Here is a 13,962-nt window from a genome sequence, read left to right as displayed (position 1 = left end):
GGAAATTAGTAAGTTAAAAATATGTATAAGTAATAGATTACACATCTAAATATTCAATTTCTTCTGTTATAATAATATCATTCATATATGTAGGTATACCGTATTCTTTTTCAGTTATTGAAAAGCAAAAGTTTTTTCTTATAAATATCCAAAAAACAAAATATTATCATGGCCATCACAGCAGCTACCCTTCAGGCTGGGTCGATCCAGTGTAGAGGGGTGGGGGCTCGCACCTTTTGTTTAGGACCCCCATTACCCCCTGTTCATTTACTCGCGTCCCGCTCTCAGTGCTGTTTGCAAACGGTTTAGGTGCCTAAATGTAGAGGGAAATGTCACGTTTTCACTTTTTGTGCTTGCATTAACTTGTCTAGTGTACCTAAGGGTGGTAAGGAGTGGGTATCTGTAGGCATAAAATACAGAATCAAGGGACAGCTTGCATAATATTCATTATCAATTAATATCATAGATCAATATGAAAAGATTTTTGTGGTCATTTTAAGAAATAATATTTTTTATACATTTTCGTTTCCTTTACTCAAACTTTTTTTTTCTGTAATGGATAAACTCAATAAATACCTTATTGTTTTTAAAAAATATTTCACATATTTCCTATATGCTACATTATTTGCGAGTAATATGACTATATTATTTAAAAAAAAAATAAGCTGGAGCTGTTCGTTATATTATGGACTATACTATTGGCTATATACATAGAGGTACAGCTGCTTGGCGGGAGAAACAAGAGCAAAATCAATCGATTAACTGTTCAGGGTTGTCAAGATCTTATTTCAATCAAAACTTTTGAGTTTTGAGATCATTCAAACCTGTTGGTTTTGTCATTAGAAGCAAATGACAAAACTGAGAGTTATTTATTACTTTTATTATTTTGGAGAGTATGTAATGCTGCTGTTCTGTAAAAGAGTCACAGTTTGGGTTTCTTGTACAACTATTAGATACGTAGAAATAGTATATAGAAACTAGTATAAATTCCCTTACGGGGAAGGGGAACTTTTTATATGAGATGTACATTGCCTGGTTCCTCATAACACAGGTTGAGGACCATGCGAATGGCGTGATTGTATGAAACTTATTTAATATTTACAGGCTCGATCTTCCTATGATTTTATATAAATAGATTTGGTAATAATTTTATTTATAACACTAAGTGGTAAACATGCATATGATCCACCTGATGGTAAGTAGTTACCGTAACTATGAACTGATACCAGAGGCATTATACGGATGTTGCCGACCCTGAAGAAACTTCTTTACCCTTTTTTGAACAATCCCATGCTGTAGTCTCTTGGAAAAATCTCAACAGGGAGCAATAAATACTCGTATCTCCTTTTAATCAGTATATAAGATCAGCCAATTGTTATTTCATTTAAAATTTTTATGATTTTTTTAATATCATTTAAAGAATAAATATAAATTTCATATTAACTCTATAAAAATACAATATACTGGTAGATATTTGTACATTTTTCTTAGTTTTTTTTATAACACAGGAAACAAACTCTTAGCACCACTCGCAACACCTGAGGAATGCCGGCATTTTAAAAAGGAATATGCTCTTTCTTTTCTTGAAGGTTAAGTACAAGTTGATTTTTATATTTATTTACAAGACTTTGTACAAATAGGCGACGGTTACCATCCACATTGCATTAGGTGAGTCGTTATATAGATTATTAGTTATACAAAGCTGTATTGAAAAAATAGTTCATTAACAGTTAAGTAATCATTGGGAAATTTTAGTTTTTGAACTCAGATACAAGAAACTTTTTTATTTCAAACTTAATTAAGTTGTTCAAGTTGGAGCTTCCGGAACAGGTCTTAGAAGATTTCTTGGAATTGTTCGAGATTTATTTTTATATATAACGCTTAACAAATTAAAATATGGTATTATTTTCTTTTTTTAATATGTAAATCGGTTCTTAGTAAGATAATTGTATAATTTATACTTACAGGCCAGAAAATAATTACTATTTTTTTTTTAATTTAGCACTAATAAATTATTTCGTAATTTACGAATTTATTATTGAATTATACATAAAAAAAACGTTTACAAGGCACGTAATATTTATTCGTATGAAATAATAGTAGATGTAACTGCTCTTTAAAAGTTCGGACATGATTGGATAGATTGTACTTATTATTATTTATTACCTTTACATATTAAATCTTTATGAATCGACATGCATGCCCGAGATAAGAATTTATATAAGGAAGCATTAAAACCACAAAAGAGTCAACAGTCGCTGATACTTGGTTCTATCTGCCATGTAGAATAGCATCAACACAGCATGTACTGGATGATAATGGAATGATAGCTCTGTCAGCGCTAACGGTATACGCTTGCGGGGCAACAGTAAGGAATGTCAGGTAAGAATGAAAAGGCAGCCCATCGTGATGAATACACCTGGGATTTAGCACGATAGTTTCCAGGTGGCCATGGGGAGGTCGACCTGACAGTGTATAATGCTAGCAATGGGACTGGGAGTCCGAATTACTAACAATCCCTTCCCCCTTGTAAGAGTTACCTATGTATCTAGCTTATTTACGAACATAAAAATACAACACATAGGTATCTAATTATTTTATATACCTAACACTTTCAAATTTTTTGGTAAATCAGCAGTAAATCAATAAACTATTATAATTTAGATTAAAAATAAAACTTAATGTTTAGCTAAATGATATGTACTATAACTAATATATTATTAAAAAAAAAAAATGTCCGCGTGTGCCACATCGATCGCATGGTTGACACGGCGGGTGTAAAGCTCCGCCTACAATTCACACGAAAGGTGATGATTGGCCCGAGCCAGCTTTTAGCTGGCTCCGACGGCTCGAAGTACGCACACACACACGCGCCTCGGTAACACCAACTCGAAGTTAATCTAATTTTCCGAGCGTTGAACAATTAGTGAACTGTTTTCTGAAAACCGAGCTAAGATTCAGCCGAATATTATACCTACAATATTTTGTTACATCTGAACGGGTAAATATAAGATTTCGAAATTCAGCGATAATATTAGGGATTATTTTTAACGATAGGTAGTCGTCAAACTACAGAAAATAGCAGTACTTAGTCTAACACTAATCCTTATAATCATAATTTTGGGTGGTATATTGCTGCTTCTTAAGATGGTAATATCACACAAAACTTTACCATATCGTCATAGTCGTAGAATACTGACGGAACTGACAAATATTACATATATAGATCCGTCAGTATTCTAAGATTATGACGATATATATGTACAAATACATATATACGATCCAAACATACTTTTTTTTTTAATCGTGATTATGGGAATTCTCCATCTGCGCTATCAATGTACGCTAGTAGGGGACCAGTGAGAGAATCATCTCTCAATCACCTATCAAGTCAGTTAGCTCATCGTGATTTAACAGTATATTGCTAGCAATGTACCTTGACAGTATAACTAAACAGTTGTTTGGTTATACTTACTTACGTAGTATGTAGTATCTCCTTTGTTTCCTCCACATTCATCAATCCATTCAATCATTCATAGAAGCTCGCTGGTTTCGATTAGGTACTTTTAACATAATCCCTTTTTAACACCATGCCACCTCATATGCTCGTCATATGCTCGCCAAGAGCGGCTTCTACCGATATCTTCAACCGAACGTGCTCGAAAAATCTCTTTTGCAATTTTTCTTATACTCATCCTCTCCAAATGACCAAAGACAACTTTACCACTATACCTCAAGGAGAATTTTACGAATTGTGGTTCTTCCTTTTTTGTTTTTGTTTTTTAATACTGAATAAGATGCGAGCATTTTCTTACTAAACATTAATCCTCGAAGAATGTTTTGTTATTTCAGTAGAGTTAAACCAACTTTACATTCAGAAGTAGGTATAGGTTTCTTAATGTAAGCCAAATTCCTATACAAAGCATATCCAAAGGAAAAAAAATTGTTGGTCCGGTAAAAGACTGGAAGATCATAATATACCATAAATTAAACATTACATTACCATAGGCATTGAGTAAAAGAACATTTATAGAGTTACCACAGACAACAATCATTCGTGTGTTAACCAAAAACGTAATGTTAACACCGGTTGTACAAAAAAAAAACATCTACACATGAAATCTAATTCCGATTCCATACAATCGAGCATCACAAGAGGGCAGATGTGCGTACGCATCACAAACAAAAGCTCACATTTGTAATACGAATTAATACGTCTAATTTTACAACGGGCAAAAAGGCCGGCGCAAGCGCATAATGCCGACGTGTTTTGTTCGCGCCTTGATCGACGTATCTGATAATTTAAATATGTAGACGCATTCGGGCGCGATCGACTGTAATGCGTCTGAGCAGGCGTACAACCAGATCGTGTGAGTAGGTACAAGTATGTTGTTCAATGTAGAAAATATAATTTTGTTTGGTTTTATTTGAGCAGATATTGCCTATCATGGAATAGATGTTACATTATTTTGTTGCTATACTATTTATAGTGGCAATGCAAAAGCAAAAGATATTTTAAGACAAAATTGTAAGTAAAAAGAAAAGAATACACAAATAATGTAATGTTTACTAATGGGAGAGAAGTATAAAAGTCTTTTTCTCACATTTCTTCGATAACTGTTTTATTAATAACAAAAGATATTTCAAGCACTATCAACTTCTTCGGTGAAATTAACTTATTTCATAAACCACCATGTAGGAGATTTTTAAGTAAACATAATCAACTAATGAAGATATGCTTTCTACGTAATCGAGTGGATGGATCATTTTGCTGGAGTTTCTCGGTTACATTAATTTCAACTACCACGCAGACGAAGTCGCGGGTATAGTTAGTGAAGTATAAGATAACACAATGTAAATTGAGTTCAATTAATGAAAACAAGTTTTAAACTCACCAAAAACTGGTCTCTCGAATTTTTTCTCTGGGCTTACTTTCGATGGTGTGGCAATGTAGTTTGCTGCGCCTTCCATTTTCTTCAATTCGGGGTAATCAGAGAAATAACTTTCCACTTGAATTTGTCCGATACGATCTGAAATAAAAAAATAAAAAATTTGGTTATGACATACTAAAAATTTTAATAGAAATTACAGACATGAACTTGTATAGATATTGTAAATTTTTGGGCCTTAATTAGGCTCAATATTGACTTTGGCTAAATTCTACGTAAACATTGAAAAATTTTAGGGAATTGATAATCCACAATTTGACACACCACCTTTCTTTCAACAGTTGTGGGTTCCAGTCACGCATATACAAACATCTGTATCCATAATCTGTATACATTGATCTTATAATCTGTTTGTATTGGTCTCCGTGTTTTCTATGAATAATTACGAAAAAAAGTTTTTAGGTATTCCTAACAGTTGTTTAGCGCCTATAATATAAGCTCTGTTTAGTTTCGGACTAGATTCTTTTTATTTTCGAAATAATTTAGTGCGAAGGGTTTTCTATTAATAGAATTGTAAATAGTTCAGTAGTAATACACTTAGTTTTCATATTGGGATGCTTGCGGCATCTATTTCTATTTATGTCCGTGGTTGAGTTATATGTTAGTTTTAGGAGACGTGAGGGAAGTCAGTGCATAATATGTCTAGTTTACGACTATTAAACTACTGAACTGTGGCGGAAACACAAAGATGGTAATTAAACATACAACCTGCTTTCTGCTTAGCATGATTTATCGTAGTTAACTGAAAGAACAAGTGCAAGAACAATTTAGTTTTGTTCTTGTACTTGTTCTTCCAGTTAACTACGATAAACCATGACGTAATTTTGCTAGAGAACATAAAATATGGACGTAGATTAAAGAATTTGCAAGTGCAAAACACAGTAGGTTGGTTATATCTACTGTTAAACTAACAAGAGTTGAAGTAAATATGTCTTAGTATAGACCACAAAGCTGCTAATAAGGGATGAAGATCTACGATTTAGAGCGATGGCATGTGGTTGTAAATGACTGGAAACGAAGAGCTGAAGTTCGTACTGAGTGACGTGTCTTGGAAAAGGCCTAAGGCCGGTATTGTACTGTAGTGAACTGATAAGGTGATAACGACAATACAGGTATTATATTATTAAAAAAAAATCAGAACATTTTAATTTAAGATATACTTCAAGTAATTTAAATACAATTAATTATACTTTGGTTTGTTTCAAAGGTTGTTTCTTATATAACGCTTTTGTCATCACGTAAGTAATCATCGAACTTTGAGAGCAAATTTTTTTATTTCCTGAAACAGCCGTCGGAAACCGCTAAACGCCCCTCCCCTAGCTCTGTTAACACAAAGAGCTGTAAAATCCGTGCAATTTGTACCCTCGTCTCTTGCCGTGTATGTATATACTTATCGATTTATCGCAAACACAACTCAGTTTTAAAAAGTCGAGGCCTGACTCTCTGTGCGGTAATCGCTCTTGTTACTCCTGCTCACAGTTCAATTTCTGTTGATCCCAAATCGGTGCATAGGATTTCTCGGTTCGGTGGTGGTGTGTAAAAATGCCGTCTTGTCGTAGGCATGCCGCCCCTCCCCGGGCGACATTTTTACAAGAGGGGGAGGGGTGGAGGCCACCCGCGGACGCTCCCGTCATTTCGTTGTCATCCAGGGCTAGGGTTACCAGACTCAGTCATGAGATTTCCTGACAATGTTCCAGACTTTTCTGTATGTGATATGTGAAAGCAGCGATATTTAAAGGCAATAAAAGATTTGCAGTTGCTAAAAGCTACATCAAAAACAAAAAAAGTAAAACTATAAACTGATACGAGTAGATTGAATAAACAATTTAAAATAGTAAAGAATCAACTCAAAGAATATTTATTGATTTTAAAAATTCTTTCACCATTAGAAATTTATCAGACTAACAAATTCTGCATATTATTTTAAAAAAATTAGAAATATATATACCTTGCTAGTAATTAATAATAAATAAACTTTTTAGGGTTTGATTATTACTTGATACCAATAGGGTCAGGGATTGCTAGTATACCATTTATTTATAAGTGTATTACCATTGCTAGTAATATACTCTATCTGGTCGACCTTCACACGGAAGGAAACCATCGTAGTTAATTCTTGTGGAATTTGTCGCGATGGGCTAATTGACCTTCTTTCATCCTCACCTGTCATCTTTCACTGGCGTCCCACCAGCGTATTCTGATAGCGCAAGCGGGGATATAATTTCATTTTCATCCATTTAAAAAAATATGATTAATAAACAAACACATTTTGGAAAATTTGAATCAAGTCTTCTTCTATGAAATGAAAAAGACCTATTAAAAACCGCCTGGTTATTAATTTTATTTAAGAATATAAACTTTTTACATTAATTGTATATAATAAGAAAATCCTAGCAATTATATTTCTTCCTTGTTTCCTCGAGAGAGAGTCAAAATTCCAGACGTGTCAGGAGAAACTTATCGCTTGGTAACCCTAATCGGGGCTCCTTTTTGCGCGATCACGGCGCGAGCGTCGGCGTCGACAATACTGTTCAGTATTTTTATTCTTTTCGTAGAGAAAATACGAAAAAATTCGCAGAAAAAAAAATCATGAACAATGCTGCCCTTCGGCGAGATTACCGCCATCAGAAAATGAATGCTTTGTTAGATCCGTCCAACGGAATGTTTTCAGTTGTTACATTAGTCTTGTCATTTCCATTAGGTGGGCTTAGCCGGGCGTTTACAGTCGCCGAATACATAGGTAGGTAGTTTTACAAATTATAATAATAATTAAGTACTAATTAAGTCACTTATCTATTATTAAAATACTTATTTTCTTAGTAATCTAGTATGCAAGTGTGTTATTCTCGAAGAATGGAAATTGTTTGATGTATTTTTGCAGAGATACTTGAAAATGCGACTGAGATGGATAAAATCCCAGAAAAAACGTAAATAAAGCCAAACGGCTTGGTATAAGGTTTTAATTCGCGTACAAAAGTCGTGTAGTTGGGCAACTTTGTCCCATTCGTATATCTGACAAGTAGCTGGTCTTGGCTGTATTTCGGTTTGAAGAATGAGATAGATGAGACGATTCTCTTCAGAAATGGCAACGCAATGGCAATGGGTACTATGATCACAATGTATTCTGTAATGTCCATGGAGTTGTATATCCGTGCGTTTGTATGTGTCAGATATTATTTTCTATAAGGTTGTTTGTTAGGGTTACCAATCGATAAGTATTAATTTATATAAAACAGTGGTATTGTGCTTCACTCTTTCATTCGATTCGTTACGGTTGATTTTTACCTTATTATGTTACAAGGAAGTGTTGTTGCAGAAAGAGAAAAATTCCCGTTGTCAGCTGCGGAACTGCAATATATCTAATCTTTTATGCATTACACATTGCAAGTGTATTATATTCTATTTTATCGCCCAATAAAGTATTCCGAGGACTGTTCCTCGTTCGCACAAGTATTAATACTTATTTTTTTTCACATAACTGATATGATTGGCGGCACATTGCGGCCGAAGTTAAAGCTTTGTAGGATCTACCGATTTGTATGAGCATCGCATTACACTGCCGCGCGCCGCTTTGATTTGCACACCCTTTCATAGATTTAATAAAAAGAGCCAAACCATAGACATCTTGAGGCAGTGCCGCTTTAGTTTTTTTTTATACTTAATAACCTTTATTTAAATGCGCTAATTATGACTCGGAATTTGCTCAAATGAATTCAGTTAAAAAATGTCGTATGTATTTGTTTATCCGGGATACGATTTATATTGAAATCCATCAAGGTTCTAAGCGTGATAATCCGCAGATTTCTATATAGATACTTTTATAGAAATATATTTTATTAGGAATATGTGTGCCGCGTGGTCCCGATGTAGAAAAGGCCACCCCTTCCTTTTCCGTGGGTGTCGTAAGAGCTGACTAAGGGAGGGCGAGGAATGGGCAACCGCGTATTTTTTCAAATATCTCTAAAGCCTGACTGCAGTTGCCAATCCGCCTGCCAAGCGTGGCAACTATTGGCAAAAGTCAAGGGGAAGGCTTATGTTCAACAGTGGACAATTAAAGGCTAATATGCTAATGATGGATATTTATTAGTAGGGCTGTAAAGCCCTTTTAGTGTGATTAAAAAAATAGTAAAACTCCATGTGAAACTCTGTTAATATGGAGAGATCGTGAGATTTCTACATTAGGTTAAATATATGTACGAATTCAATTAAAATTGTGACGAAATTATAATTCGTGTAATGTGGTTAAAAAACCTGTCAAATCACCGAAATTAGCATAGACGTAAGTACCTACCAAAGTGTACATGAAAACTAAGTATGTCTATTTTAAATCACTTGCAACTTATGCAAATCATGAATGAAATGATTAGCACAATGTTCTAATTATATAAATAACCAGATAATTTTAATTTTAGTTGCTGAGGATGGTCTGATTCGCCAAGCATACTCAAGAAACAATCAACTAAAATAAAAAAAATACACAAGTAGATACATAAAGGATTCTCATATAATTTATATTTACTTATTGTAACGGTGATGGTAACTAGATACCATTACATGATGCAATAAATAAATATATGCCCTTATATCAATTATTTAGGATCAGCGTAATATGATTTTATTCAACACAAGGTTTTAGGTTTTGATTTTACGACAGATTGCCTGGCTGATGTCCTTGGGAATAGGTACATTTGTTTGTGGCAACCGTATATGGTATGAAGGAAAGAATCGAGGAAATAGGGATACTAGAGTTGCGGAGAGGATACTGGTCAGGAACTACAGTTCATACTCGGGTGCCGTTACTCTAGAATCGGACTGATCAATTAAGGAGCAATACACAGTACCACTGGCAAAATACGGTTTATCAACGCAACACCAATTACCATTATTATCGTATTACCACCTCTGTCTCACTGTTCTTTTTGTAGTCAAGCAGTAATGCAAATACGGATATATTTTCGTTTGAAAAGGATATGATAGTAGAGGGAGTTAAATCATAATATCCTAGTCTTCAGGACTGGTAAAATATGAGGAATATTACAAGCTTCACACTGTATTTTGTGCTGTGCACGATGCTGTTTATAAATGACAATTAGCTCTTTCTCTATTTTGTTTGCCACTTCAAGTTGCATAAAAAATCTTATGTCCATACAAAAAAGCAATAAAATTATTTGCTATAGATACCATAATTTTACAATCGGAATGTCTACGAACTAGCGATTACGTGACGAAAGAAATTGAAAAAAAAAAGCTTCGTAATCTATTCTCGTGCCAAAGGAACGTTATCGGAAAGCGATATTATCCGTTAGATGCCATGTCGGTCGCGATACGACAACCCTTTATCAAGATCGGGATGCGAGGTGACGTCGCTGCCGCCCGCCGCGCTCCGCATTTCATTACCACAAAAATATTCAATTATTCATCGCTTTGCGCAATATCTATGCTTCTATCGGGGACATTCACAAATTAAAAGCGATATACGCATGAGATTTATAAAGATGTGATCGTTGTTAATAGTTGTTTTTTAATAATAATAATAATAGATAGTCAGAACAGCAAGTACCTACAAATACAGACATCCTAGGTCACTCATCGTTGTATATAGGATTCTTATAGGCTTCTTCATGAATCCGTCCGGACACAGTTATTTATTATTCCGTATTTGTTATTTTAATAAAACAACATTCTTACAATACAACATAGTCTAAATAAAAATATTTTCCAAACCAGAATACAAAAGGCACTTTTGATGTTAGGTTCATATGATACGCAATATGGTATTTATGTTTTATAGCTCCGAGTTGCTCAGTTACCTTCGGTGATAAGTGCGTATGATACTCAATATTTTAGGTATTTTGTGCTCCCAAGTAATTGATCCTTGTTTTTTTTGTTGTCACATAATACGTATGATACATAGTATATTATTAAGTATAGATTTACCTCATTAGAGCAACCGGAATATGTTTATTGATTGGGATAAGAAATAATCTATGTCATTTTCTATTCCGCATAGTATTTGTGTGCCAAATTTCATAACAATTGGTTAAGCCGTTAAGCAACTAAAAGGAAACAAACTAAGATTTATAATATTAGTAAGGTTTCTGTATTCTCTATTGCTTAGGTATTTTTGAATCTACATACTTACATATGTGTTTATATATATAATTTAGTTAAATATATGCGGTTATAGTTTTTTCAATGGATGATAATGGAATGGTAGTTCTGCCTGTGCTAACGGTATACGCTAGCGGGGCACCAGTGAGGGATCATAGGGACGATGAAAGGGCAGGTCAGTTAGCCCACCGTGATGAATACATCTGGAATTCAGCACGATGATTTCCAGGGAAAACCACGTGGAACCATCGTCCTGATAGGGTATATTGTTAGCAATTGGACTGATAGTCCGCATTACTAACAATCCCTTTCTCCCCTACGTGGTTATAGTTATGTATTTCGATGCTTTGTATGATTACTATTAGGTATTGTGTGTCCTCGAGTTTTTAAGATGTTTTTGGAAGCTGATTGTTCCTATCCAGACGAGTTACACAAAACTGTACCATCAGTAAATAAATATGACGGTTACACAGAGACGACATTATAGCTATTTTTCGTGTTTTTTTTTTCTGATAATTGAATATACAGGTTGGTTGTGTAAACAACTGTCTCAATTTGTCTATATAAACAGAATTGAATATGCCATATTCAGTAAGGGCAAATAACATTTTATTCGCCGTTTCTGTTCTTTGTTTATATTTGTATATTTATTAGGTACTAGTTTTAGGCTGCGATGCCTACATTGATATTCCTAAAGATGGTGTCACTAAATACCAACAATTGCACATAGTGATATAATCAATAGAGTACCTAGATCACCGTCAAGAATATAATTCGAGTTTATGTTGGGTGAAAAAAAAAAAAACGTATATACAGTCTTAAATAATTTTTATAAGATTAAAACATCCTACTGACTTACTTTAACTATTAAAGTGTTTTGCCACTGTATTTCAAATTTAGAATTTATTGAAAGAAAAGGATTAAATAGGTTAATGCAGGCTAGAGGTTTTTATGGAAAAGTAAACATTTATCCCATGTTTACTATTTTTTATTTACTACTACTTAGCAAATAAGCAAACACTATTTACACATCTATACTATTTTTTATATAACGTCACTCGTCAGTTGTATTGATGAGTCAAATTAGACAAGTAACTTTCGAAATAGTATTAGGATTGATCGAAATATATAAAACTTGATAGCAGTACAAAAGATATAACGAAGATGTTTATATACGCTTCCCGGATGGTTCTAAGTTCTTTCCTATTTGTTAAATTAGAAGTCGTCGTTTTCCCAAAAATAATCAAAGCTAAGCTGTTTCGAAGCATTTGTATGGAGACACTGTAATTTAAGATTTGTATTTATGTAATTTACCATCTTGTACTTATATATAACATTTCTTAAACCGCCATCGAGTGTCTTTACACATCTTAAAGGTTGACTGATAGAGAATGCGTACAGCATTCAGTCCGCCTTTTGTACCACATTCTGTTGGTCAATAAAGTTTAAATAAATAAGTAGTATTGATTGAAGTTTTCCGTTAAACATAAATACAGTTAGAATACGCTTCCTTTTCCGCTTCAATATAAACATTAAGAAAATTGATAACCAATAATTTCAGAACAATCATAACACAATGAGTGTTGAACAAAAGACCACCTCTTGGTACAAAGGTAAGGAAATAGCCAGTTTCAGAGCTATACACACAAAAGGAATAATATTAGCCAGCCACAATGGCGCTTTGATGCTGAGAGCCGAATAAAAAAAGGATGTGTCAATAATTAACTGTGTGATTCGGGAGCCCGTCGCCGGAGGCCATCGATTCTGCGCTTACTCGTACCGGTTTATTAAAAAAAAATATAACGAACATGTATTGTACTTGGACAAAAGGGGCGAAATTCTCGCTCAGGGCGAACTTGGTTTGTTTTTGTTGTCTGCAGCGGTAGGGTGAAAAATATTACACCCGCGGGCTCGTGTAACACATGTGTGCGGTATATAGGGACAGAATTGTCTAATCGCTTGGTCATTTAAATCTAATCTGTCTATACAATGTACAACGGAAAGGGAATCTATCTATCAACTGGACTCTTGCAAAAAGTTTTTCTTTTTCTAGGGATATTATATTATACAGATGAAATCGAAACCATTATTTTAGATTTAAATTATCTTTTTAACTACTTAATGCGAGGGTTTTTCTGTGAAATGAGGTCAACTGGCGCACTGGTGCACGCACTTAATTCGAATGAGCATATAATAAATATACACTAAGCTCTATGAAATACAAACGAGTGAGAAGGTATCGTTCTAGATAAAAGTATAAACATAATATTTATAAGTGGCGACAGGTACTCGGGATAGCTCAAATCGAAACACATTTGATGCGCGAGAGGGTCTAGTTCGAGATGCTTAAGTGGTTAAGAGTGTTTTATCATCAAAATTAAACATTTCTTTAAGACAAAGATTTTGTGTATCCCATGTACATGAAGAGTCCAGATGTTATAAATTAGAATTAGAGGCTATAAATTATTTCTCCCTTTTGTTTCTTTAGGTAGCGTTGCCAGATTGAGTATTTTTTTGCAAATTGGGTAATTTTTGTGTTGCTGAAATTTTAGAGAAATTAAATTAATGGAGAAATTTTTAAATAATATGAAATGAATGTGGAGGAGATTGGATAATTTTTAAACTTTATATATATCCATATAATATACCGAAGAGTGAAGTAACAGCAGTTATTGAAGGAGAACAGTTTTTTTTTAAGTTGTTCGTCTAGTAGTTACACAGTAACATGCAGTGAACTGTGATACATGTTTGTAATTAGTAGAAATAAAAAATCACATCTGGCAATGCTGCCTTGGGAAAAAATGTACCAGCCGTAGGTATATAAATATACGTCTGATCCAATATTCTATCATTTCAATTTCAGCCTGTAAAGAATGAAATGTTCAAAAGGAAAGTCTTTATG

The 13,962-nt window shown here is 34.0% G+C and overlaps 1 protein-coding gene across 2 annotated transcripts in view; it reads right to left on the bottom strand.

Moving 5' to 3' along the window:
• The window catches only part of LOC113515083 (Fanconi anemia group J protein homolog), an 83,961-nt gene that overhangs the window by 35,475 nt on the left and 34,524 nt on the right, over positions 1-13,962 (bottom strand). For both annotated transcript variants that reach the window (XM_026899222.3, XM_026899223.3), the window contains exon 3: positions 4,896-5,030. In XM_026899222.3, the coding sequence (XP_026755023.2) occupies positions 4,896-5,030 (135 nt within the window). The remainder of the gene's footprint in view (positions 1-4,895; positions 5,031-13,962) is intronic.

The sequence above is a fragment of the Galleria mellonella genome, unplaced genomic scaffold, assembly GCF_026898425.1.
Source record: "Galleria mellonella isolate WM207_F2 unplaced genomic scaffold, CSIRO_AGI_GalMel_v1 utg312, whole genome shotgun sequence".
NCBI lineage: Eukaryota > Metazoa > Arthropoda > Insecta > Lepidoptera > Pyralidae > Galleria > Galleria mellonella.
The sequence above is the reverse complement of the archived record's forward strand: the minus strand, read 5'-3'. Positions and strand labels throughout refer to the sequence as shown.